Source organism: Notamacropus eugenii, chromosome 1 (assembly GCF_028372415.1).
Source record: "Notamacropus eugenii isolate mMacEug1 chromosome 1, mMacEug1.pri_v2, whole genome shotgun sequence".
NCBI lineage: Eukaryota > Metazoa > Chordata > Mammalia > Diprotodontia > Macropodidae > Notamacropus > Notamacropus eugenii.
The window spans coordinates 507,000,005-507,026,748 of NC_092872.1; the positions used below are offsets into that span (position 1 = coordinate 507,000,005).

Consider the following 26,744-nt stretch of genomic DNA (forward strand, 5'->3'; position numbering starts at 1 on the left):
TAAATGTGTTTCTTGTAGTCAACACATTTTAGGATTTTGTTTTATTTTCCAGTCTGTCACTTTTTTCTTTTTGTTTAGTTGTTTAATCCATTTTAAAGTTATGAGTTAGGTTTATATTTTCCTCCATCTGTGTAGAAAAATTTTTTCCAAGTTATGATTTTTTTCTTCATCTTCTGCTATAAACACAGTATTATTATGTTGCTTCAGTTACTTATTCTTTTCTCAATGTGGTCCTATTTCCATTGGCTCTCTTCCCCTCACTCCTGAATCCCTTCTTTCATTTTGTTACTCCTTTTCCTTTATGGTTTTATTTATTAGTTCCTTTATCTTATTTTTATCTGGTTATATATTTCTTTCTCCTTCTATTCTTTTCAGTTAATCAAGTAGATCCACCTTGTTTCCGCCCTTCAACTAGTCCTGTTCATTTATTTTTTTAAATTTCATTTTTTCGTTCTCCTTTCCAAAAACAATTTTCTCACTCTTTTAATCATCTATGTTCTCTTTCTCTTTTACCCTAGATCCTCATTCTGATTCATGACCCCTATAATCATACTGACTTTTTCTTTTCTCTGTATTCAACTTAAGATCAAAGCTTCCAAAGTATCTATTCTTGTCTCTCCTCTCCAGGCACTGTTTGCCACTGCCTTATAGGGCTTATCCTATAGATTCCTCTTTTCCATTGTGCTTCACCCTCCAAACAATGCCAATTACTACAGGTATGAGGGAGGATGCTGCCCTGTGATAGGGCCTCTCTCCTACTATTGGTCTATATCCTCCCTGGAAATGTCCTCCATTTGTCCATGCTCTCCTAATCCTGATGTACCACTTGCCTCAAAGAGTTCCAACTCCCCTTCTCCCAGTATAGACAAGTAAACATTCCAAGCACTAAATCTCCCAGATCAGTGAAAGGGCCTCATCTTCCTTCACTAATCATCTCCCTTCATCTGTAGGAGCATTCCTCACTGGAACCCCCTGTTATTTCCAAAGTAGGGCTGCCTTCCTTTCACCCTCTTTTCATTCATTCCCTCCTCCCGAACCATTTCCTTGTAGACTCTTCGTCTGAGACCACAAAAGTCACCTTACCCTTATTGCTAACTCTTGATTTGAACCCACCACATCACACATTCATTTCTGTCACCCTGCTACTCTTCCCCCTTTTATGGGTACTCCCATGTTGTGATGTAGTCCCACCAAAAAAAATTTTTTTTTACCCATAAGCAAAATATGTTGCCAGATGTTGCCATAATATGCCAGGTCTACCTTTTCACTGTCACCCCTACTGGGCTTCTGCCTTCACCCCTGTTGTCTTATGTGTATTTAAATAGAGTCTGTTATTGGTCTCTTTTGTCACTCTTGCTGTTGCTGTCCTTAGCTTCTGCATTTGTTCACTCCTACGTTTCTGTTGTTTAGGATATTCAAGAAACAAACTCTTTGTTTTTCTTACTAAAGATGTTTCAAACACCTCTTTATTATTAAGTATCTGTCTTTTTTATTTATCATTAAGCTCGATTGGCAGGATGGATCATCTGTTCAGCTTAACCATGCATCTTGGATTTTACAGCCTTGGTTTTTTTGTTTTTGTTTTTATAGAATCTTAAGAGTTCTTTCATTGGTGTTTTATTTTTTGAATTCAGACATTTTGGGCAATTCTCATTTATGTATATGTATATACATATAGGAATACATATATTATTGATAGAATTTTATCATGATACCTTTACATATAGTTTTTCCCTCCTTGTCCAACTTTAATTCATGTCTCTTTTTACTGTTGCTTTGTTTGAGACCATGGTTTCTACCTGCTTTTTTTCTTAAGTTCGCCAGAAATACATTATATTTTGTTCCAACCTGTACATGTGGATAGTGCTGCACCTGGAGGCAAGAAGACCTTCATTCTAATCTGATCTCATATTTGAGGTCAGCTCTGTGAGCCTGGGCAAGCCACTTAACCTCTATTTGCTTCAGTTCCCTCAATTGTAAAACTAGGAAAATAATTGGAATTACCTTGCAGAATTGTTGTAAGGATCAAATAAGATAATATTTGTAAAATGCTTAGCATGGTGCTTGACATATAGTAGGTACTGTATAAAATCTTATGCCTTTCTTTTCATTTTTACTCCATGTGAATCTGTATGTTTCTTATAAACAACATTGTTGGATCCTGATTTTTAATCTGCTTTACTACTCTTTTCCATTTTGTGGGTGAGTTCAGTCCCATTCATGTTCACAGTTGGGATTGTTAATTGTTTATTTTCCTACATAATATCCTCTTATACTTTATTTCCCTCTATGCTTCATCTTTACAAAGAAAGGGGGAAGAGGAAAGAAAGGAATCTGATTAACACTAATAATCTATAATGGAAGTGATGTATTCTTAGTACTCTGTCCCTTCTTTCTTAAGTAAGCCCAGGATACAATCTGTTTCTTATCCTTTTAATTTTTAGTCTCCACTTTATGATAAAGTCTCTGAAGCTGTATTTTGCTTGCATACTATTCCCTCCTCCACTCTACTCTTCCTCTTATACCACCCTTATCTTTTTTCCTGTCCATCTTTTGTTTAATGTATCTACACCAAACTCTATGTGTGTTAATGTGTCTGTTTTTAGCTTTTTTCAACTTGTTCAGCTAAAAATGGGATCATGGTATTTTCTTCCTATTCCTTTCTTCTTGTTTGTATATTCTTCTTGTGCTCACCATTTATGCAAAATAATATGTCTTTCCCTATTCTCCTGAGTTTTTTCCCTAATACATTTCTTTCCCCATTTTTCTTTTCTTTCTTAAAACCAGTGGAATAGAATGAATCCACACTCAAGTACTGTGTGAACCCAGATTACCTTGTATTTATCTAGTTTGTATGTACATAATATGTATGTGTGTGTATGCCTGTATATATTTTATCTGCCTTTTTATATACACTTATTTCTCTCTTTCAGAACTTAGGTTGATTGAAAGTAAGGATTATTTCATTCTTTATATTTGAACCCGTATGCCCTGACACGTATTAGGAGCTGAATAAGTACTGATTGATTGAATGAGTTGATTACCTCCTCCCCTCCTTCACCCACTGCTTCCATAGCTTCCTCATTTACCTGAACTGCCTTTGGCTTCCCTGGTTCAACCAGCCTCTTTTATCTTTCAAATGCCTTTTTGTGTATTCCCGGACTGTATGGAGAACTTCTGCTCCATCCTCCTACCCCCCCAAAAATCCATTAGCATTAGCTGGAACGCTTTTCAGATAATTGGGAGAGGGGAGGTTCTTTGGGACAGCTCAGCTTCTCTGCCATCTTAACTTGAAGTGTTCTAATTAATTTGAGAGTTCTTTTCAACTATCCCTATCCCTGACACTTATTTCTAGAGGAAATAATTAATAGTACAAGTGAACAGATATAATAACTCTCTCCAAATTATGCAGTATCTCTTTGTCTAGACTTCTCCTTTGTATTTGTATCATTCTCCCTTACATCAGGTATGTTTCTTTGTCAACATAAGAAACTTGAACTCTGTATGCTACTATATAGCTTTCTCCTTCCGCTCCCTCCACCTTCCAGCTCCCTCCACCTTCCAGCTCCCCTTTATGTGTTGTCCTTCCCCATTAAAATGTAAACTCATTGAGAACAGAAACTGTTTTGCTTGCTTGTATTTATATTTGCAGAACTTAGCAAAATAAGTTTCTGGCATATAGTGAGTGGTTAATAAATGTTCTATGTATCTATCTATCATAAAAGAAGAATCTGTGTTGGGCTTGTCTCTTCTTCCCCCCTTGCAACAGTAGTATGCAGCTAAATATTGTTACAACTTAGCCTAAATTGTGTATAGAAACCCACCTTCCCCCAAATTGGTACTGTTTATATTTAGATGGTTAGAGTAGCTTGTAGCATTCACCTTGCATAGTCATTGCTGAGAGAATAAGCAACTGCTTTATCCATGTTAGTATTGCCATGCTTATTCTCTTTTTTTCTCTTTTCTCTGATTCTTCTCCTTAAATATATCCCACCTAACTTGGAAGACATTTGAGTACCTCCAGAGAGGTCCTGTTTATTTATTTTTCCATTCTTGTTTTAAATTAAAAATCAGTTTTATGTTGAGGTTAGCAACTTTCATACATAAATCACTGGTAAAAATGAAAAAATTATGGAGAGGGAGTTTTAGATTTGTCAAGTTATTGTGAAGCAAGCAAAAATTTTTATTTCTACTAATAATTTACCTATCAGTTTAGTTTCAAACTGATTTTAACTTTGAGTTAAACTCTTAAATGTGATACACACTTAAATTTCATACACAGATGCATTTTCTTGCCTATCATTAATACTTTTATTTATGCCATATTTTCCTATAAATTAGATAATAGATAAACAGTTCTCTGTAGATAAAGTGTAATTGTTCCTGCAAGCCGAAAATTTATCTGCATTTTGAAATTATAACTAATAGTTTTTCTCAATAGATTTTCATGTTGTCTTGATTTTAAAAGTATGTTTTTTTATTGATTTTATTTATTTTCAGTGTTCTACAATAACTGCCATATAACTTAGATTTTTATTTTCCTTTCCCTCCACCTTACCTCCCCTCTCCCTGTGCGAGACAACATACAGTTTTTTATAGGTTCTACACGTACACTCCTGTTAAATACATTTTCACTATAGTCATGCTGTGTTGAAGAATTAAAATGAGTGGGAGAAATCGTCTTAACAAACCAAAATGCAATACACACACACACACACACACACACACACACACACACACACACACACACACACACACACACACACACACACACATACACACACACAAATGATCTGCTACATTCTGTGATTGAATTCCATAGCTCTTTCTCTGGATGTGGAAGGCAATTTGCCTTAGAAGACCATTGGTAATGTTTTTTTTAAATCTTTGCATTGCAATGAAGTTACAAGTCTACCAGAAAAAAACTCGCACACTGTGGTCATTGTGCTCAAAGTTCTCCTGGTTCTGCTCCTTTCGCACAGCATCAGATCATATAAGTCTTGCCAGGCCTCTCTGAAGTCTTCCTATTCATCATTTCCTATAGCACAGTAGTATTCTATTACATTCATATACCATAATTTATTCAGCCATTCCCCAATTGATGGACATCCCCTCGATTTCCAGTTTTTGGCAACTACAAAGAATGCTGCTGTAAATTTTTTTTGTACATGTGGGACCCTTTCCCATTTTTATGTGATCTCTTGGGGATACAATCCTAGAAGTGCTATTGCTGGGTCAAAGGGCAAAGTATTTTTATGTTTAAGCAGTTTTTTTAAATGTTTGTGATTACATATTATAGAGAATAATAGGTAGCTCTGATGAAATGTATAAAAAGTCTTATCATAAAAATAGTCCTCAGAGTCCAAATAGTATTTCTTGTTACAAAGCTACTGGATTTATAATGCTCTTAGTTTAGAGAATCTTAGAGCTATAGTGGAATAAATTTGAGTGAGTGTGGCTGAAGTGGAGGAATGAATATAGTTGTTTTTAGTCTTCCCATTCTTTTTTCTTTACAGATAAAGGACACTTGTGATTTTTAAATAATGCTTTGAGTGTGGCACCTTAATATTTTTCTTGAGTTATCTTTAACCAAAAGATCATAGGATTTAGAGTTAAAAGAAATTGTAGATATTATCTAGTTCAACTCCTTCAGGCGACTAAAGCAGAGAGAAGTTAAGGGACTACTTCAGTGTCACACAAGTAGTAAGAGAAGTGGAACTTAAAACCAGGTCATCTCACTCTAAATCCAGTGTTCTTTTCTACTATACTATACCAGTTCTAGACAAGAAAACTTCAGGACAACAAATCTGTATTTTCTAAATTTTAAAAAGGAGAGGGTGATAGTCATTTCTGTTATCTACAGATATTATTCATCTCCTTGATTTTCATGTGAATTTTTTCCTATTGTAAGGTACAAATTCATAGTTGTTTAAAAATATCAGTGTTTAAAGATGGGGTATGAAACTAAAAAAATACAAGTTAGGCCTTTTTTTTTACTTTGTTCAGACATCATATTGAACATTGAGAATATTAAAATAAAGCACTAGGTCTGGAGTCAGAAGGACACATGTATGATCTTGGGCCTGTCACTTGACCTTTCAGGACCTTGGTATTCTTATCTATAAGTGGTTTAGACTATATGATCTCTTAAGAAAACATGCTTTTTATCTCTAAAAATGTTATGGTTAGAAAACAGGATGGGAAGATCTTTAGTTTTAGTTCCATTTCATAATTTAACTGTAGTATTAGTAGCGTTTATGTGTTAGTAGGTATACGCTAGTTTTTCAAGTGACTTTTTACTTTATTATTTTTTATAGATAATCTGCAAAATGGCCTCAATGCTAAGCAAAAGCACAGTTGAACGCCTGCTGCTTCCTCGATTTTGTGAATTGTGTGGTGATGGGAAGCTCTTCCAAGTTCGGAAGGTTGAAATATCTTGTTTCAAACACAATATGTATTAAATTTTAAATTAAATTGTTCTACAATTTCTTGACTAGATAGAAATGATCTGGTTTAAAAAAGATTCATCCTTTAATAGAATGCATAAACTATGTTTCATTAGTATTCCTTGTAAATTAATAGAAATAGGAAGGCACCATTTTATGTACACAGATGAGATTATTGTTTGAGGGCAAACTGAAAGCAGTTTATGAAAAGGAGTTTGAAGTAGGTGTTATTGCTGAATCCAATGATGGACAGGAACAGCCTAAGCATACGCTGTTTCTAGATATCTGGAGGTCTCTAGTAATCTATTTCTGTATTATTAGCCCAAAGACTCCTGGCCTTTATGAAAACTGTTTCTCTTCTCTGGATCTTGAACCAGTCTCTTCAAATCTACCTCCCTGCTCAATCAGTAGGGCCATTGAATTCCCCATGTGTAGGGAATATAAGGGCTATATTTTGTCATTAGTGATGGCAGTGAACATTTATGCATGTGAGACTGATATGGAGAAAAAAGATTATCTTTTTACAAGTCTTATTATTATTCTTTGGTGTGCTTTTTTTTTTTTTTTTGGTAGAGGTGGGAAGTTCTAAATTAGTAATATCTATTATGTATTTGTGGATCCTCAAGTTCTTGTTAGCTGACTGACAGAAAAAATATACTCTTATTTATAGTTCCTGCTTGCTTGTTTGCAGTTTTTCTTTTAAGAACCAAAGAAAGTACATTTCAGCCAGCTAAAAGTAACAGGTAATAATACTTTTTCCTTACCTCAGGTCTGTGCTACAAATTTTGGGGATGTCTGTAATGCTGTTGGACAAGAAGCTACTGAGAAATTTTTGGTATGTGACATTTAAATGAAAGTAATTTCTAATTTAAAATAAATATTATACTTACATTGCATTTAATATGGAGTGAACATTTTAAGTCCCAAATTGACATTATCAGTTTAAGAAATTAATATTTTCAAAGCATTTGGTTACTGATAAGTAGAACATATGCATCTTGGTGGCAAGGACAGTCTTACTTTTGTAATTGTATCCTCAGCACTTAGAATAGTGCCTAATATAATAGAGGCTTAACAAATGATTGGTGTTTGAGAAACAGTAAAAGAAACACTGTCTAGTAGAATTTAACATTGAGTGAATGGAATCTTTCACATTTCAAATTAATGTTAATTTTTTTCTTTTATTTTTATCTTGAGAAGCTTATTTGTGTTTTGTTTTAAACTCAGGGAATAACCTTGCTGCCCTAACTTTGAATACAGTGTTTGAAAGTTCTCTTTTTATCCAACATAATTGAATTAAGTGTAGCAATGAACACTATATGAATCCTTCCATAAGTGACCATCATTAAATTTATTTTATTTTGATAGGAGACTGGAAAAAAAAAAGCTGCTCAACAAATAATTATTGTGGAAATTTTAAAGCTTTTTTTTTCTGATAAGCATAGACAAATCATGACTAAAATTAGTAATGAGAATTAATTCCAAATTGGTTTTAATGACATTTTATTGTTTTCTTTGCCGTGAATTTTTATTTAAGAAGCAAAAATAAATCCAAGCAATCTCTTGTAATAAAGTAAGTTTGAGTATTCCTATTCCATTTGTTCTGACAGATCCCAAAGTTTTTTGAACTCTGCTCTGATAGTGTTTGGGGAATGCGGAAAGCTTGTGCTGAATGCTTTATGGCTGTGTCCTACACCACCTCATCTGAAGTTCGAAGAACCAAACTATCTCCTCTCTTTATCAATCTTATCAGTGACCCTTGTAGATGGGTGAGTTGAAGGAAGTACAGATTAATGTGTTTAAAGCATTATTAAAGCAATATTTGTCTCTGTCTTTCGTGACTAAAAACTAACCAGAAGGTATAGGTCTTCAACTTGGCCTCCAAATTCATGGCTATGGCTTTTGTATTTTCGGAAATTGAACCATTTGTCTTCTTAATGGTGATGACACTCTTACTGTTGGCTCGCTTTCTACTTGATTTAAAGTTAGCCTTTTGAGTGTGGTAGAAGGAATACTTTGCTACCTATTGAAAACTTGTAAGCAAATTTCATAGTTAGCATAGTGAAGAGCAGACTTTTCTTCCATTCAGTTTTTCTGATTTATCTCATTCCTAGCATGACATACATATGTCCTTGATGAGGATTTGTTGTTGTCACTTCTTATTTTGAAAGCAAATAAAAAGAAACAACAGATTATCTTAGTCTTATCCCTTTGAATGATGGTATGCTAGGTGTTTCTAGTACATTCCTTTACAAGTAAAGGAATTTAGGACATTTTTTAGTCATAAATGACCTAAAACTAAAGGGTTTTTTTTTATTCACAGGTAATCATGCATTCATAGGCAGATATATACACACTCCCTCCCTCTTTGTATGTATCTATATGTGTGTGTCCTTTGGTGATTGTGTGTGTGTGTATTTCTGTGTCTTTCCCTTTCTTTACATCTCTCCAAAATGTCCAAAATCTCCAAAAAGACTAGATCTTGAGATCTTTAGTTCTAGTCCTGACTCTGCCCTCCATTAAGTGATTTGAGGACAAAACTAGGACATTTTGGATGATTTAGGGATCACTGACCCTACCCCTATAAAAATTTTTAAATAATTAATTTGATAGGCGCCCTGGGCAAGGATGTCCAGCAGACTACAAGGAGGTCACATTTTGTTTTCTCATTTTGTCTTGTTACAGGTACGTCAGGCTGCTTTTCAGTCTCTTGGTCCATTTATTTCTACCTTTGCAAATCCTTCTAGTGCTGGTCTTTATATTCGAGAGGACGGAACCCTAAGTATCCGACCTCCAGCACAGGACATCACTCCCACTTCTGGCTCCACAAGCAGTTGTGTCAATAGCACATCATCTTGGTAAGCCTGAAGCAAAAAAAAAACTATCACTGCAAGTTTATTTTCTTGGTAAACTGTTAAGATTAGCTGTAACTTCATATGTAAAATGGATAATTTGAGCTTTATTTAAAGAAACATTCATTTTAGTGAGATACATCGTGGCTGGGTGCATAAAGAGTTGCCCCCACAGTCAGTAAAACCTGCATTCAAGTCCCACTTCTGGTTGTGTGACACACATACTGGTTGTGTGATCCTGGGCATGTCACATAACCTCTTAAGTGTTCTAGGCAATTTTTTAAGACTTTCAGTTGCGTATTAGGAGCATTGGTAGAGGGAGTTCCTCACTAGAAGCTTGCTACACCAATGAAATCACAAGTCTGGTAAAAAATATATATATATAGTAAAGGTTTTAAAATAAGATTGCTTTACTATAAGTAACAAAGTGATTACATATTGTAAGTTTACTTGAAATAGTCATTGAAATGAGAGTTGAAATAATTCAGAAAGATGTTGTCCCCTTCATCTTTCAGTTACAGGAAATTCTGTAGATAATATGAACACAATGGCAAGAGCCCCAAACATCCTGGAACTTTGTAATACATAAAATGTGTTGTCTTTTGCATACAAAGATGATATTTCAAATTAGATAACTTAGCAGACTGTGTTTACCTACTGATAATGGATTATTACACTTGCATCTGTTTTGCAAGTAGTGGTGGTGGAGTTTTTATTGATTTACTTATCCATGATTTTGATCCTATCCCTCATATTACCTTGTAAGATGGAGTTGTAGATATAGGCTGTGAATGTAAGCTTTATGGAAAAATTAATATATAACTACCTCTCCAATAATTATTTTAATATAGGATAGAGATATGGCATCATATCAAAGATCTATAATTTTATTGGTGAGGGAACTCCCTCTCTCAAGTTGTCATCCATCTGTAACTTCGTAAGTCTTAGGGATTTGCCTGAGGTACAGAGAGGTTAAACTTGCCTATGGTTACCAGTAAGTTTCAAAGGTAGGATTTGTACCTAGGTTTTCCTGTCTGCAAGTCCAGCATTCTACCCACTCTTTCTGCCCTGTGTCTCTAATGAGAGTATATAGAATGATTGAAATGCAAAAGTAATGCAGGATTATTTTTAGACAAAGCTTTTCACCCCTATTCTTCTCTAATCTTTTGTGCCAAGGGGGCCTAGCAGCATGATTTATTTAGTTTCAACTTTAATATATATTTTAAATATATTTAATATACTCAGTATTACATATGTGTGTGTGTGTCTGTCTGTCTCTGTTCTGTCTGTCTGTCTGTCTTATCCCTCTTCCTGGCCCAAAGAGATCCAGGGGTAGAATGGGGAAGAGAACTAAGAGAAGGAAGAAAGAGGCCTTTGTGGATAGACATTTCAGTGCTACCAGACCCATGTGCTTTTCAGGGTATTAAGTTGTTTGTTTGTTTGTTTGTTTTTTCCTCTTCCCCCCATTTTCCCAGTTCAGGAAATCCTGAACACATAAAACCAGATCCAGTGACTGAAGGAACATCAATTGAAACTAGTAATTTCCAGCATGTTGAAAATTCGCATGTAGGTGGAATAGAAAAGAAAATGGCCTGCCCTACTAGCCCTGAAGAAGAGCTGATCCAGAGCTGCCAGAGTGACAGTTCTTATGCAATCAAGGATGCTAATGATAGTCAAATAAACAGCTGCCAGGGCCTGAAGAAAGCTTGTTCAGGAAATTCTGAGGACATTTTCAATAATTTTCTTTACTGGCGCACACCTCTCCCAGATATCAGCCAGGATTTAGAACTGCTTCAAACCAAGACTGAGCAACAGGAAGAAGGATGCTGTATACCAGACACTATGTGTAAGAACTGTGTTGCCAGTAATGACATTAAAAAAGTATTGGAAAGTTTGCAGGAACATATGATGAATGATCCAGATGTCCAAGGTATAAGTCAGTAATTGTGATATTGTCTATTAGAGTGTGTGAATACATCTTCCTTCTTCCTATATGAGAGAGACTGTGTGTGTGTGTGTGTGTGTGTGTGTGTGTGTGTGTGTGTCTGTGTGTCTGTGTCTGTGTGTCTGTCTGTCTGTCTGTCTGTCTGTGTCTGTGTCTGTGTGGTCTGTGTGTGTGTGGATAGTAAGGTGAAACTTGCTCAAACTTATCACTGCCTGGAAAGTGTGGTGTCTGTGGATGTATGAGTATGTGAGAGAGTATGCATGTATTCAATTCAAAGTCAGTTTTAATTGTTAAAAACGCATGTATGTTTAACAGTACTACTGTAGAGTTTCTAGTTTTAATAGTACATTGATCATTATAAAGAGATGCTAGATAAGAGACATTATTGACATAGTATTTTATACCTTACAAAATACTTTCCTTGCCAGCAGTTCTGTGAATTAGGTAGTACCTGTATTATTGGCCTCTTTACAAGGCTCAGAGACATTATGACTTGCCTATAGTCAAACAGCTAGTAAATATCTAAACAGGAATGTGAACTTTGGGTTTCTCTCTGTTGAGCCTAATACGTTTCTTAGCTACAGCATGCTGATCTGGTGTCCCCTTTTATGAATTTTATTTCTATTCATTGTTGGAATTAAGGAATAAATTTTGCAGTCTACATGTTCACTATCAAAAACTCTTTCCACTGTCTTCAGTAATTTAGTATTTGTATTCTTGCTTGGATTAGAGAAATCTGAAAAAAAAACCAAAACACCCAGCAATTTATTTATGTACAAAGAAGAAGGGTTTTTATGGTGTTGTTTTAGGGGGATATTATGAGAATCTGTATAGATTTCTTCCATTCCCCAAAATTTATAAAGGAAATGCATTAAATGTAGTATATCACCTTTAACTAAAGAAATATCATTGAAAAATATATTTATTTTGTGAATCTTTGGATCTGTTGAGTAAACTTAGAAGAAAACAAGTTCTTTTCACATAACAATACTTTTAAAATAACCATTGTGGATATAGCGCCAGCCTAAGAACTAGGATGACCTGAATTCAAGTCTTGCCTTTGATGCATCCTAGCTCTGTGACCTGGATAAGTCTCTTAGCTTCTCACTGCTCTGGGCAGCTCTTGAAGCTAGAGTTTCAAAGAAGGTGCCAATCCACATGGTAGGAAAAGTTTCCTCATTAGGGAGTTCCCTTTTCCAATGAAATCAGTGTCATTACTAGTCTCTATCCCTATACATGTTGACCAAAAAAAAAAAAATTCATGAAGCAAAATTGTGAAAGAAACTAACTTAGAAGACTTAGCGAACAATTTTTGTGTGTATGTACAGAATGTTGTATAAAACATTTTGATTTTGTTGGATAAAATGTATGTGGGTAGAGTGTCAGTATTCATCTTGTAAGAATGACCACGGGCAAGTGAGTAGATTTTTTGAGTCTCAGATTCCTCATTTTTTAAAATGAAAATAGTAATACATCAACTATATTCACATAGATATTTGAAGAAAAGCATTTTGTCAGTGAGGGGTGACATAAACAGGGGTTGTTATATTTTGTGGAAGAGGTGTTGACATGTCATTTCTGCTTTGCTAAAAAGGAAAACTTCAGCACAGAGAAAGAGGCTCAACTTTGGTTGGTCGAGGTGGTGAGAGCCATGCCTGGAAATCCTGAGTCTGCATTGTCTAAGCAGCAAACTCACAGTGATAGCATAGAGCACCACCTGGCTCTCAAAAGCGGGGAGGGTCTAAAGGGGAGTTAGAGTTCTACCTTCATTCTCAAGGTCAGATATTTATGTGTGTATGTATACATTTCATACTTTTGGTTTTGAGGTAAGATATTTATTTCTGAAATTCAGAGTCACATTTAACAGTTAAACAATTAACAGTTGCTAAAATCTTTACAGCTCAAGTTCAGGTGTTATCAGCCGCCCTTAGAGCTGCCCAACTTGACTCCATGAATGATTCTGAAACTAAAAATGCAGAAGAGTCCCATGAGGAAGTATCCAACTCGGTGCCTACCTCTGTCACTGAAAATCAGAATGCCGTCTCTTCTGTGTCATCTCAGAATGACCTGTTGGTGACCAGAGTAATACAGAGCACAGTAAGCATCTATACTTTCTCTGAGTAATAAAGAGAAATCACAAATCTTCATTACATTAATAAATCTCATTTAGGAAAATAGTAAAGTTGCATTTTATTGTTGAGGTCATTTTTAGGATAGCTAAATAGTCAGTTGTTAGATAATCATGGATACGTTCCAAAACAACAAGAGTTGGAGAAGTAAGTTACCAAAAGTACTTCTCCAAAGTTAATTTGAACACTCTTATTTTGTTTTGTTTTTGTTTTTAATGGGGCTAGCCACATAAGTCACAGCTAGTAGCACTTAGTGTATTTTAATAACAGTAGAGGATGGGTTATTCACTAAGGGAAAAATTAGAAGGTACTTATAGCAAATGTTCCAATATCTACTGCTTCAACACAGTTTGTGAAAATGCAGAGCAGCACAAGTATTTTCATAGAGGAATGATTGCAGTGAGAAAACAATTATCAGCAACCTGGAATTTCATCTCATGGCCTGAATATATGAACTTTTACCTGGCTAGTACATCTCCAAAAGTACCTTGCCTTTTCTAGAATTCTTCTGGTATGAAGAGATGGATCCTATTACTTCTCAGGACCCCATTAGCTCCATTCAGATTCGTCTGATCCAGGATATTTACTGGAGATTAAAAAAAAAAGATCAAAGTGGCAGGGAAATATCCTCAGAGTTCCTGGGTAAAAATTTTTAAAACATTTCTTCAGTAGCCTATATGCTTAATTCTTAATAGGGCACTGTTATACACAATGTATACTATAAAAACTGTTGCATAATATAAATTTTCATTTTCGTTCTAGGGAGAACAGTTCTTGAAAGGCAATTATTTATTTATCCTAGAGAACACTACAACTTAAGTGAACATTTCAAACCACTAGGAAACATCTCAAGAATACTTTGTGGGGATTGACACTTCTCATTTTATATTTTAAAATGATGAAACAGTGCAATTTATTTACTATCCCCCAAGCACTGTTAGGCTGGAGATAGAAAGAAAAAGAACTAGTCACTGTTCTCTCATGACACATATCTTATTCATTGTGAGTATATTATGAGTTTCCTTTTAGCCTATATGAGCTATGCTATGAGAGTCAGGATCCATTATGCTATGAGAGTATGACATTTCAGATGTAAATAAGAAATTACTATTACATTTGAAGGAGTAGGTCATCTGATTTAATGTGGGATCAGAGACCAATATTACCACTCTAGTTCTTGCAGGTTTTCTTAACAAAGATTTTATATTCAAAGTATACATACATAGGAAGATGTGTGTGTGTATACAAAAATCATGTGAATACATTTTTTATTAACTGTACCATTTTTACTGAAATTCAAATGAACTCTTTCTATATCCACCATCTAGATCAAAGATAGATAACGTTTAGCACTTGCCACTCCTCACTATTTTGTAAAGTTAGCTTTGTTTCTCTTCTTCCTTTCTGTGGTCATTCTTGGCCACAAATATTCATTCTAGACCTCAAGTAGTTCTTAAAACCCTTGTGATAAAGACTTTTACTGTACTATCTGTTTTCACATAGACCTTTTTCATAGCATTAATAGCAAGTACACAGCTCTGTAAATATATCTTCTGAGAAGTGCCATGGATTATCAAATGACATTCTAAGGGCATTAACTTTTTTAGGATAGTATTTTATTTTTCATCATTAGAGTCTATTAATGGAAGGATAGTTTGAATCTCCTTTTTTTAAGGGCAAATGGGTAACATGCAAATTCAATTTTTTAGGATTCTGAAAAACATCTTAATGGAACCAGTGAACATTTGCAGAAAGAACAGAGATCTGACCCAACCCCATTTGAAGACGATAAATCTAAGTTACAGGTTAGTAAAATAATTCCTATGTGTCTTGAGAAGAAAATAAGAGTCTATATTTAATTTCCTGAGGGTTTTGCCTAAGATGGTTATTCTTAAATTTAATATTATTATTCAGCTAACTTTCATTATCCATCTTGGTTTATAAACTCAAGTTGCCAGCTTTCACATATATAACCTTTTAAAAAAACAGTGTTAAAGAAAATGATGTACAGAATCCAGCATGTATTTTAGTAAGCAAAAAGAATACAACTGAGTAAAGACAGTTTCAATAACATTCTTAAATTCTTATCAGACTTTCAATTCAGACCAGCTGTTTTGACTGACCTGTTGATAATCAGCTGTCCTACTGAACAGGGACTGGCTACTCTGTCTTCTGGGTCGACTTCTTGAATGAATTTATTCCATAATTTATTTTATTTTTGTTGTTGTTCAGTCATTTTCATTGGTGTCTGATTTTTTGTGATCCATTTGAGGTTTTCTTGGCAGAGATACTGGAGTGGTTTCTTTCTCCAGCTCATTTTTTACTTAGAGTCATTCATTTGTTTTGGTAGTGGTAAAATAAAGAGAATGTTGCCCCTCTGTGATGATGACTTGCTATTTAGCAGTACTTATTGATCACTCTTTGTGTATAAAGTAGTGTTAAAATCTGAGCATTTAGAAAGAAGGTATCAGACATGGGAGATATATATATATATATATAATGTGGAGAGAGAGTATGAGATGAACTGACATGAATTAATGCTAATCAATTATTGTAGTATACATGCCCTTTTCAGATGTTCCGCTAGTTTTAAATACGGAATAAAAATTAGTGAAGTGTCTTGATCCTTCAGCCCAACCAGAATAAATGATATTTGCTATGAAATGAATAAAATATCCAGCTTAGGACTTAGTGGGCCTTGGAAAAGTAAATGTGTTTTGCTCCTATGAAATTTTTCTAGAATTGGCCTCAGTTCCATGTTGTGAATTGTTTGTGATGTTTATTAATATAGTTTTGAAATCATTTCTGGGATATTATTTGTCAGTTTTTTTCTCTCATTTTCTAGGATATAATACCTCAGCCATTATTAGACCAGTACTTGTCAATGACTGATCCAGCAAGAGCTCAAACTGTTGACACTGATATAGCCAAGCATTGTGCATACAGTCTCCCTGGAGTAGCTTTAACTTTGGGGAGGCAGAACTGGCACTGCCTTAAAGATACATATGAAACACTGGCATCAGATGTACAGGTAAATATAGAATTTTCAGAACATATAGATTTCAATTTCAAGAACCATTTCAATTGAAATATTTTATGGTTAACTTATGTGAAGATAAAATTAATATGAATGTGTATGTATTCTAACAATTTATGCATTCAGATAGAAACTGAGCATTCTACTTAATTTTGTCCCATAAAATGACAATTTAAGTTAGATTTTAGAGTATATTTGGTATTCATTTTATTACTTTTATTCCCTGTGGATAGTGGAAGGTACGTCGGACTCTTGCTTTTTCTATTCACGAGCTAGCTGTAATTCTTGGAGATCAGTTAACAGCTGCTGATTTGGTGCCAATATTTAATGGATTCTTAAAGGATTTAGACGAAGTACGCATTGGAGTTCTTAAACATCTCTATGATTTTCTAAAGGTAGGAAGAAATGTATTTTTTACTTTGGAAGTTTCATATTTTATGTCACTAAACAGTTAAATTTCTTTCTTCTTGTTTCCTAGAAAATTTCAGTGCTAATAAAAAACTTAGTGTCCATTTTATGGGCAAGGAAACTGAGGTATAGAGAGATTAAATAACTACCTGTAGTCACTGTCCAGTGGCATGGCCTGATGTAAGACATGTCTTCTGGCTCGTATATTTCAGTTCTTCTTACTGTTTCTCCTCTTTTTTTTTTAAAAGATATTTTCAAAGATAAAATTCAAGGATAATTTATTATTTTGAAAATGGACTCAGTAAAAAACATTCCTCTGAATCCAAATTATTAAATAGTCCTTGATGTGAGCTTTATTATTCTATACAAGCTTAAGAAGAATATTCATGGGAATGTTCTAAAATATATTTAGATGTTATCTATCACCTACACAAGAATCAGTGTGACATAATTAAAAGAATGCATTAGATTTAGAATCAGTGCACCAGGGTTCAAATTCTGAGATTGCTAATTATTGTTCAACCTTCAGTAAGTCAATCTTTCTTGGCCTTAGTTTTTTGATTGGTAAAGTGAGATGTTCGGATTAGATTATGTAAACTTTCTTCCAGTTTTAAATTCCATATTTGAAAAGAATAGAAAGTATTCCTAAATACAGCAATAGTTAGTTAATAATATTTATTCACTGTTACAGTGGAAATACAAGTTTTTGTCCCTGAGGAATTTAGTGGTTTATGTGTAAGCATGTATTGATGTCTTTGGAAATATTGTCATTTTTTTAGTTGCTTCATGCAGACAAGAGGAGAGAGTATCTTTACCAACTTCAAGAGTTTGTAGTAACTGACAATAGTAGGAATTGGAGGTTTCGATATGAATTAGCAGAGTAAGTAAACATTGCTTGTATATATGAAAAGGTAAATTGAATAATGCCTAATTTTTATACAATCTTTGAACTTCACCATATACTTTAACAAGAATCTTTTCTACACCCATTCCTAACCAGTGATCTCTTTGCTTACAGACCCCATTGGAAAAAGAACTCGTTACCTAAAACAGCCCATTGTACTTTTGGATACTTCTTATCATTAGGATATTTTCCCTTAAATCAAACCTGCATCTGCTTCTCTGCAACTTTTATCCTTTCTTTCTAGTTTTGTCCTTTCAAACTAATCAGAATAAGTCCACTCCCTCTTTTACAAGTCTTCCTTCCAAGTCATCTGTTCTCCAAGCTAAGTAAACTCAGTTCTTTCAAATTTACCTTCTCCAGTTAACTTCTCCAGTTCTGTTTCCATTTTCCATTCTAGTTGACCCCCTTCTGGACATGCTTCAAGTTGCCTTGTCTTTTTCCTAAAATGTGGTACCCGTAACTGAACATTCCTGCTGTGACAGCTCAACAAGGGCCTAGTAGAATAGAACTAGTTCTTCCTTTACTCTAAATGTAGCCCAGGATGGCAGGAGCTTTTTTGGCTACAGTGTTATTGACTTGACTCATTGAGCTTATAGGCTCCTGAAACCTCTAGATCTTTGTTAAAAAACAACAGAGAAACCGTTATTTTACAAAAAGCACTTTGCTTCAGTATTGTCTTTAATTTACTTCAGCTTACAACTATTCAAACGTAATAGGAAAGATCTTTTTTTAATAGAACTTTTGTCTAGTGACAAGAATTCTCTTGCTTTGTGTGCTTTCCAAAATTCAGGTTTAGTTTTCGCATTATTGTTTCTAGACTAAGGTTCTTAGACCAAAAAAAAAAAAATCTAAAATAAGTAGCTACAAATGTTATGAAAACTCCATGACCTCTAGTGGTGATATTTCAAAACTTCAATGTAGCTTTTCTTTAGCAGCACTTCATTAATGATTGCATCTCTTTATGATTGGCTTCCTGTAATTTTGAATTTTGGTGTTAACAGTAGCTTTTCATCCCATATGATCTCTAACCACAAGATACTTTGTGATTTTTAAAGAAACTAAAACTATAGGTGTGACATCTTTGTCATGTGCCTGATACTAAGATCATTGTCCAGAAATTGTTCCTTTTGATACTCAGTATACATTGATTAAGCATCTACTCTGTCCTAGGTATTCCTCATCTTCTGACAGTGTAACTAGACGCAGGGATTTATGGTTTCCAATTCTTTTTTTCCCTGATTGCTTCTCATTTTTCCATCTGTTAGTTATTTTAAAGATTGACATTTCTTTTCACGCTTCTTTCTCACTCTTGAAAATATTGAAAGGTTCGAGACCAGATTTTCTTTCTTTTTTTTTAATTAAATTTTGTATTTTCAAATCCACATTCTCACTGACTCCCTCCCTCCTCCCGTTGTGTGTCTATCTATCTGTCTGTAAACACACAAAAATATTTCTCAGTCTGTGTTATAAGTCTGTCACATCTCTGGCAGGAGATGGGTAGCATGTTTCATCTTCTGTCCTCTGGCATTGTGGTTGGTCATTGTGTTAATTAGAGTTCCGAAGTCTTTCAAAATTGTCAGTCTTTGCAATATTGTTATTATTGCATAAAGCATTCTCCTGTTTGTGAGGAGTAGATTTTGTCAGCTTTGTTTTGAAGCATAGTCGCAAATTTTTCTATTTTACTTGAACTTAATCTTGATAATTTTGAACCCCTTATGTGCTTTGCCATTCATGGGAAAACATAAGGGTGGAGTTTTAATTTCCATTTGAAAGAACATTAAGAATATGAGATTTCATAATTCTGATTTTGCCTCTAATATGTTTCTCTTGGGCATAGAAGATTTTTAGACCTAGCTGTCCAACTTTTCTGTGGTATTCCATTATTTCATCTCTCCCCCACCCCCCATGGCTTGTCTGAAGGAAAAATAAGAGAAGTGACTATGTTGATTTCTCAAAGATAATCAGTTTTTCTGTTTCAGACAACTGATCCTGATATTAGAGCTCTACAACCCCAGTGATGTTTATGACTATTTAATGCACATTGCACTAAAACTGTGTGCAGATAAAGTTTCTGAAGTTCGATGGATCTCCTTTAAGCTAGTAAGGGAATACGCATGTGTGTGTGGATGTGGGTGTGTGTATACATATTTTTTATATGTGTATATATATATACACATATATATCGTTTGTTTTTCTTCTGTGCTTCTAAATTGCAGATATTTGAGCATTTTCTGTTTAACTGCCATGATTTGTACACTTCATCTAGAATGTCATTTTGTAAAACATCTTTTTGTAAAATATATTTTTCAGAGATGGAAACTGTGGAGAATTAATTTGATATGTTTGTACCAATTACTTACTGTTCTTTTAAAGTTAAATAAGCTTTACGTTACAAAATAATTTTGAATAAAAATAACTAAGAGAGGAGTTCATGTGGAAACAATATTGTTTTCTATGAATCTATATCAATCAAACACTAATGAAAGATTTTATTTGAAGTAGTAATTTACTAACATTTTGACAGTAAAGAGCCTCCATCAGTTATTAAGTGAAAAACTTATAAACTTGTTTATAAACTTGAAAAGACAGATATGTATTATATATGTATTTTTAATTGGATATTCCTTTTTTGAATTTTCATTGTTATGGAGCATTTTTTCTATCAGTGTCTTACAACTTAAGTTGATAATCTTCTACCATGCTTGTAATCAATTAAGTGAAGGCATATATTAAAAACTTTAAGGTAGAGCAGTATTCAGTTTTTTAATCTATTCTTTTAATCTTTTTCCAGGTTGTGGCAATTTTGCAGAAGTTCTATTCAAACAATGCAAGTGCATTGGGGTTAAATTTTATCAATGAACTCATAATAAGATTTCGACATTGTCCCAAGTGGGTTGGAAGGCAAGCATTTGCATTCATTTGTCAGGTTAGCATACATTTTTTAATCCAGTATGTACAAGTATTAGATGTTGGTAACTTTTTCATGGTTATGGATTGTTACAATAGACATGTCAGTAATAATCTAGTATAGCAGCTGTTATCTCCTCTTTTATTACAAATTGAAGCTTACCAAATTAAACTAGGAGGTAAGTTATAGCAAATCTGTGACTATTACTATGTAATACATTTTAATATTGAATTTGGTGTACACCTTTATTTGGTTTGAACTCAAAGTCCTCATCTTTTCAAATGTATTAGCCATTTCAGGAAGCTAGTAATTTGTGTTTGTCAGGAGGCTTTTGATGATGATATTTAGATATAATAGAAATATATTTAATTTCAGAAAAACTTCTGTTGCTCAGGGAATTATATATGCTTGCTATGTAAATGTGGGGTGTCATGTCAACTTACAAAACTTTATCTGGCATTTTTTATGGTACAAAGTTCATTGGGTGTAGGGAAGAGAAAGTAGCTTACATTAGCAGTTTGCTTTTTTAGCTTTTGGTTTTTTGTAATCAGAGTTGAAAGAAAAAAAAATTAGTGCAGCAAGGTACTTTCCATGGTACCAGATCAGTTTTACTTATGGTGATCAACTATATGTAATAAATTTTGATATTTAATAGTTGAGCATCATAATTCTTCACAGTATTATTTACTTTTTTAAGTGAGAAAGGCAGCTAGAAAGAATCTTGGCTTAGAAGTCCACAAAAAGCTGGTTTCTCATCCCAGTTCTATACCTTATTAATATGTGACCTCGCAAGTCATAATTGCCTCCCTTAGCTTTAATTTTCTTGTCTGTAAAATATATACTATTTGTCCTGGTGCCTCAAAGGAATGTTATGAGGATTTTATGTGAAAATATTAGGATTAGGTACTACTGCTATTATTATGTATTATGCATTTGGGCTACTAGTTTATTATGGTGCATATTTGTGAATTTCAGTGTAAATAGTAAATTGTTTCTAGAAAATATGTTGAAGTTTCAAATTAAAACATGTGTACAGCCCTACTCAAGAAAAGTCATGATTTATAAAAGAATTTTTCATAGAAAAAATGTGGGAGGCAAACATGAACTTCTGTTAATGGTATGGATTACTTGTGCATATATTTTTTTCCATAGGCAGTAGTAAGAGAGGAGTGTATACCTGTAGACCAGTTTGTGGAGCACCTACTGCCCAGTCTTCTCAGTCTTGCTTCTGATCCTGTGCCAAATGTAAGGGTTTTGTTAGCCAAGGCCCTTAGACAAACACTACTGGAAAAAGGTATGTTAAATTCTGAAGAAAAAAAAATGAGCGACTTAGCACTGCTTAAAGAGGTAGTTTGTTATAGGAGACAGACTGTAGAGCAGAGAATATAGCTGTGTGAACGTGGGCAAAGCATTTATCTTTCTGAGCTGGTTTCTGATTTGCACTGTTTGTTTCACAGCTTCTTGTGAATTTTAAATGAAGTAATAGAAGGGCTGATACTATTGCATTAATATTCTCTCTAGATTCATTGTTTTGTTTTGTCACCATTCAGGCATGTCATTTTGTTGTATGCTCTGTTTGAAGTGAAAGAGAATATTTTATTTCTTTAACAAAGGAAATGTCTATATTAATGGTCAGCAAAAATAACAAACATAGTTCAGTCTTGTAGCTGGGGAATCATTATGTCCACCAATTTTTAAATTTTAAATCTAAAATGATCAATAGGAAATTTATATTGAATTCATATCCACCATCCACACAGGACTTAGTAAAAATATATTTTTTGACTGAGTCTCTTGGTCCAGGCTGGAAGCTTAGGAGCCATTTCTTGGCCCAGTCCCACTCTGATTGGCATAGGAGCTTTGACCTGCTCTATTTCTGATTTGGGCTAATTTACTTCTTCCTTAGAGGGCCTGGGGGCAGCCCCTCTGCATGCAGGAGATCATCATACTGTTCTTGGACTTAGTGTGTTCACCTTATTGGCTTAGTCCACTTCAGCTCAGAACTTTTAAACTCAGTTCTTCCACCAGCCTTCCCCTCAGGGATTATGGGTGTGTGCTGCCACACTTGGCCAAAAATGCCTTTATAATAGGATCCTACAGATTTATTAGTTTTTGCCAATACTTAAACTAGTGGGTTCAGGATGAGGGCTGGGGAGTGGAGTGATGAAAGAGGGTTAAGAGAGAATGAGTGACATTTTTCTTGTTTTCTTGGTGCTAGATTGAGTCTTCTTTTAAAAAGTTCTAACCCAGGAGGCCAATTCAGAATTTGAGAAAAGTTATTTCATTAAGAGAACTCATGAAATTAGTGGACCTATAATTCTCTGGTCTCATTTTTCCAAGAAAAAGTTTTCTTTTGTCCCGAGTTCTAATTTCAAAGAATATATCCTATATCAAAACATAGTACATGGCAAACTTGATTAAAAAACTGTAACTTTCTTTTTTTCTAGCTTATTTTAGAAATGCTGGTAACCCTCATCTTGAAGTTGTTGAAGAGACTGTCTTAGCTTTGCAATCAGACCGAGACCAGGATGTTTCCTTTTTTGCCACCTTAGAGCCAAAAAGAAATATTATGGACACAACTGCTCTAGAAAAACAGAATTAATTTGCTTTAAATCTGAATTGTGATTTTACAGTCTTCATGTACAGTTTATGATAACAATGAAGAAGGGGAACGGTTTTGTATCTTCTTGAAGAGAAAAGATTTCTTATATTCATAACATTCACTAAATGAAAACTGTCATCTGCAAGCAACATACATTTCATATGGGATGGTTACTTATTTCATTTCTGCTGTACCTGCTATGCTTTTTTACCTTCCCCTTAAAAGCCTGATTTTTGTTTAACTTTCTATGAAAATGAGCCAATACTATGTAGGTCCTTTGAGTTTGATGCATAACCACAATCTTCATACCATCAGATTATCTGATAGTAATTTTATACTATATTATTTAAAGTTATTTTTCATAATAAAGTAGTTTACTACCAGCTTTAAAGCCTGAAGTTTAGTAAACTTGTATATTTTGGTGCACTGATACCCCTTTTTAATATAGTTTATGGTGTTGCATTTTATTCTACCTGAAATATTGTACATATGTGAATAATTCTTGGCCAGAAGAAGATATATTAACCCAATGTCAAGCTCATATCACTAAAACCTTATAAATACATAATTTTCATTTGTACTCTACTCTGTTGTTGACTGTTGGTCAGTTTGTGTTGCTTTTGAATATACATAATATTTTCTTAAATGTACTAAAGAAAATATATGACAACATTTTATATTGTAGTTTTTATTCTTACACGTTGTTATTGGAACTTTCTTAAGCACTTGGTTATTTCTCACTCTTGCTGCTAGAACTTATTATATTCATAAATATACATGTTGGCCATTCCCAGAGGTATAAAACTATATAAAATTAATAGTTCATTGGTTATACTAACACATTTATGAATGTGAAAACAAAGTTTCTGATTGAAATGTACGGGTAGTAACTGGCTGCAGTTCTTGAAACTTAACAGAAGTAGGAAACTAACGCATCCATATACATAGTTTACGTATAGTAATCATTGCAGGGGTAGGGGGAGAGACAACATTAAGTACAGCTTTACGCAAAATCCAGCCATTTGGACCAATTTTCATTAGCTGATTTATTCTGCTTTTTATTATGGTCTATTTACTGCAAAAACCCAAATTTAGATATGTTTGCCCATGTAAATTGTTGTTTTCTTTTCTATTTGAAAAATGAAACAAGCTAAAGATAAACATTCCAATTTGGGTTCAAAGGGTGACCTGCAGAGGGCATGTACGTCAGTGCTATACTTCCCTTAGAAGTTCAGAGAGCTTTTTCTAAAGTGATAGAATTTTTTGGCATACTGGCTAGTTTTCTGATTCTTTTTTAGGTCTTTATTTTAAAAATAACAAAGCCCCAAATTCAATGCAAAGAAATGGTTGCCATTCTGGGCTAGGTGGAAAATAAAGTACATAGGTTAAAATGTCAAACACATCTATTGACTTGTGATTTATAGGGGGACACTTTGCAAACTTTTGTCAAGTACAGGTTAGTACATTAAGTGTACACTTCTTAAAATAGCTTTCAAACATCCAATAGAGCTAGCTAATGTAAATAGATGGAGATACAGTTCTACTGTTTAACACGCAATTTTGATTACTTTATTGCCTGGAAGTTAAGATTGTTACATTAAGTGAATTGTTAGCCTAGCAGCAAGTAGAATTTGTGAGATTGGAATTTTGCATAGGGTTTAATTTTGTATTAAAATCTACCAGATTATATTTGTATTTTAGTGTTTAGAATTTTGCATGATAGATTACATGCTTTTAGAACTTGTAAGTAAAGGTGTTAGTGTTTTGGTAGATAATTTAAGCTCTAAAATTCCAGTCGTACATTAAAATTTTTCTGTGATTTCATATGAATGCCTCTCCAATGCAAAATTTTTTTTATGACAAGTTTCTCTGCAAGAAGTATTTTTTGTAGTTTTAATATCTTTTCTAATGCTAATAATATTTGAGTGTTTTTAAATGACTCAAATTTTCTAAATTGTTCTCTCTTTACTTTCCATTTTGTTTTTTTCTATTATTAAATTTCTTAGCACTGATTGTACTTTTTTTAAAAAAAGTGTATATAGATAAATGTTTTGAGTGTTTGTAACTGATCATCACTTATAAGTTTCCTGTTTCTGTTAGTAGCCTCTTCGGCAATGACTCACTGAAAACATAGTGATGTTTCTCACAGGACATTTAGTTGAATGTGTTGTTAAATAATAGGCTATTTTCTAACTTTTCCAAAATGGAAATGTTTTCATTGTTAAATGTTTTTTTAAGCACCTTTCAAACTCCAAAAATTCATTACCATTTAAAAACTTGACGGATTTTGATATAGCTTTCTAAATTTGTGTAAATGGATATCTGCATGCATTAGAAGAAGGGGGGGAAATGTAGAACTTTCTAACATCAGGCAATGTGCAGATCTGCTAATGTGGCTCATCTTTCTAAGATGTCAGTTTTTTCCTTCATCCTGGAAATACAATTTTTAAGCATGACTAAGGCAGCTCTTTTAGACAAGGTATATTATGATGATTTTAGACTGTATTTACATGTAATTCTGCAAGATGGCTTACTTTGAATTATGCAAAAAATGTACTTTAAATACACATGCAGCAAAGGTACATTTTCATAACAACAGTAAGAATTTAATTTAAATTTTACTAGCTAAGGGACATGAAATTAACATTAGTGGTGCAATATTGTTTGGATACTGTAGAAGATTATTGGGCACTTTTAATCTAAAGCATGTTAGTCAGGTTGCTGAGAATTCAAACTCACTGTTATCTATGTTATATATATAATATACATGGCATCTAACAAGATAATTGCCCTAGTGACAGAAAACAGTGTTTTAGAGCCCAAATAAATGGGGACACTCTGGAAGTGCCACTGATTGTCAAAATATAGAATCTATGTAACTTTGTATTTATCTCAATAAACCTCATGATTGTTTTATGAAATGTATATGTTCTTTTTTTAATAGAAATTTTATTGGCTTCCATGATAAAAACAGCTATTCAAATGAACAAAAGCACTAGGGAAACAAACACGTGTGCTCAAACCAACAAATTACCTCGAGGCTTTATTGTATTGTCTTTAACTTCTACTATTTGCTGGTTATTTGCCCTCCCTATCACCAGAGAAGCAATAGGCCATAGATATAAAAGGTAACAGGTAAGAATGGGAAGGCCTAAATTCAAGCCCTGCCTCAGATATATGACTGTGTGACCATATGACAGTCACTTGCACATCAAAGCAAGAAATTTCTATGCTAGAAGTGATGAAAATAATGTTTGGACCAAAAATTCAAATAACCAAAATCTTCCCCAAAGATTTAATTTAGTACTCGTTCTCCTTGTTTTCCTCATATTTGACCTTTACTCTGTGTAGACTATATTTTTGCTGCTGTCTTTACATGGGTGGAATTTATTGTATATTGTTTTTGTTCCACTTCACTAAACCATAAAAGTTCATATAAATCATAAGACTACATATATCTTCCCATTATTCCTTTGAGTTCTTCATACTCGTTTTCTTTCTTGTGGCACAAAA

General features: G+C 33.9%; 1 protein-coding gene across 5 annotated transcripts in view; it reads left to right on the top strand.

The window, feature by feature from the left end:
• The window catches only part of LOC140519912 (serine/threonine-protein phosphatase 4 regulatory subunit 1-like), a 71,269-nt gene extending 45,117 nt beyond the window's left edge, over positions 1-26,152 (top strand). For all 5 annotated transcript variants that reach the window (XM_072633434.1, XM_072633438.1, XM_072633435.1 and 2 more), the window contains 14 exons: positions 6,318-6,425; positions 7,216-7,281; positions 8,057-8,215; positions 9,132-9,304; positions 10,774-11,228; positions 13,144-13,340; positions 15,082-15,177; positions 16,218-16,403; positions 16,643-16,804; positions 17,597-17,697; positions 19,701-19,821; positions 20,513-20,647; positions 21,782-21,923; positions 23,077-26,152. In XM_072633434.1, the coding sequence (XP_072489535.1) occupies positions 6,318-6,425; positions 7,216-7,281; positions 8,057-8,215; positions 9,132-9,304; positions 10,774-11,228; positions 13,144-13,340; positions 15,082-15,177; positions 16,218-16,403; positions 16,643-16,804; positions 17,597-17,697; positions 19,701-19,821; positions 20,513-20,647; positions 21,782-21,923; positions 23,077-23,231 (2,256 nt within the window). In that variant the 3' untranslated portion in view covers positions 23,232-26,152. The remainder of the gene's footprint in view (positions 1-6,317; positions 6,426-7,215; positions 7,282-8,056; positions 8,216-9,131; positions 9,305-10,773; positions 11,229-13,143; positions 13,341-15,081; positions 15,178-16,217; positions 16,404-16,642; positions 16,805-17,596; positions 17,698-19,700; positions 19,822-20,512; positions 20,648-21,781; positions 21,924-23,076) is intronic.
• Positions 26,153-26,744: the final 592 nt, after the last annotated feature.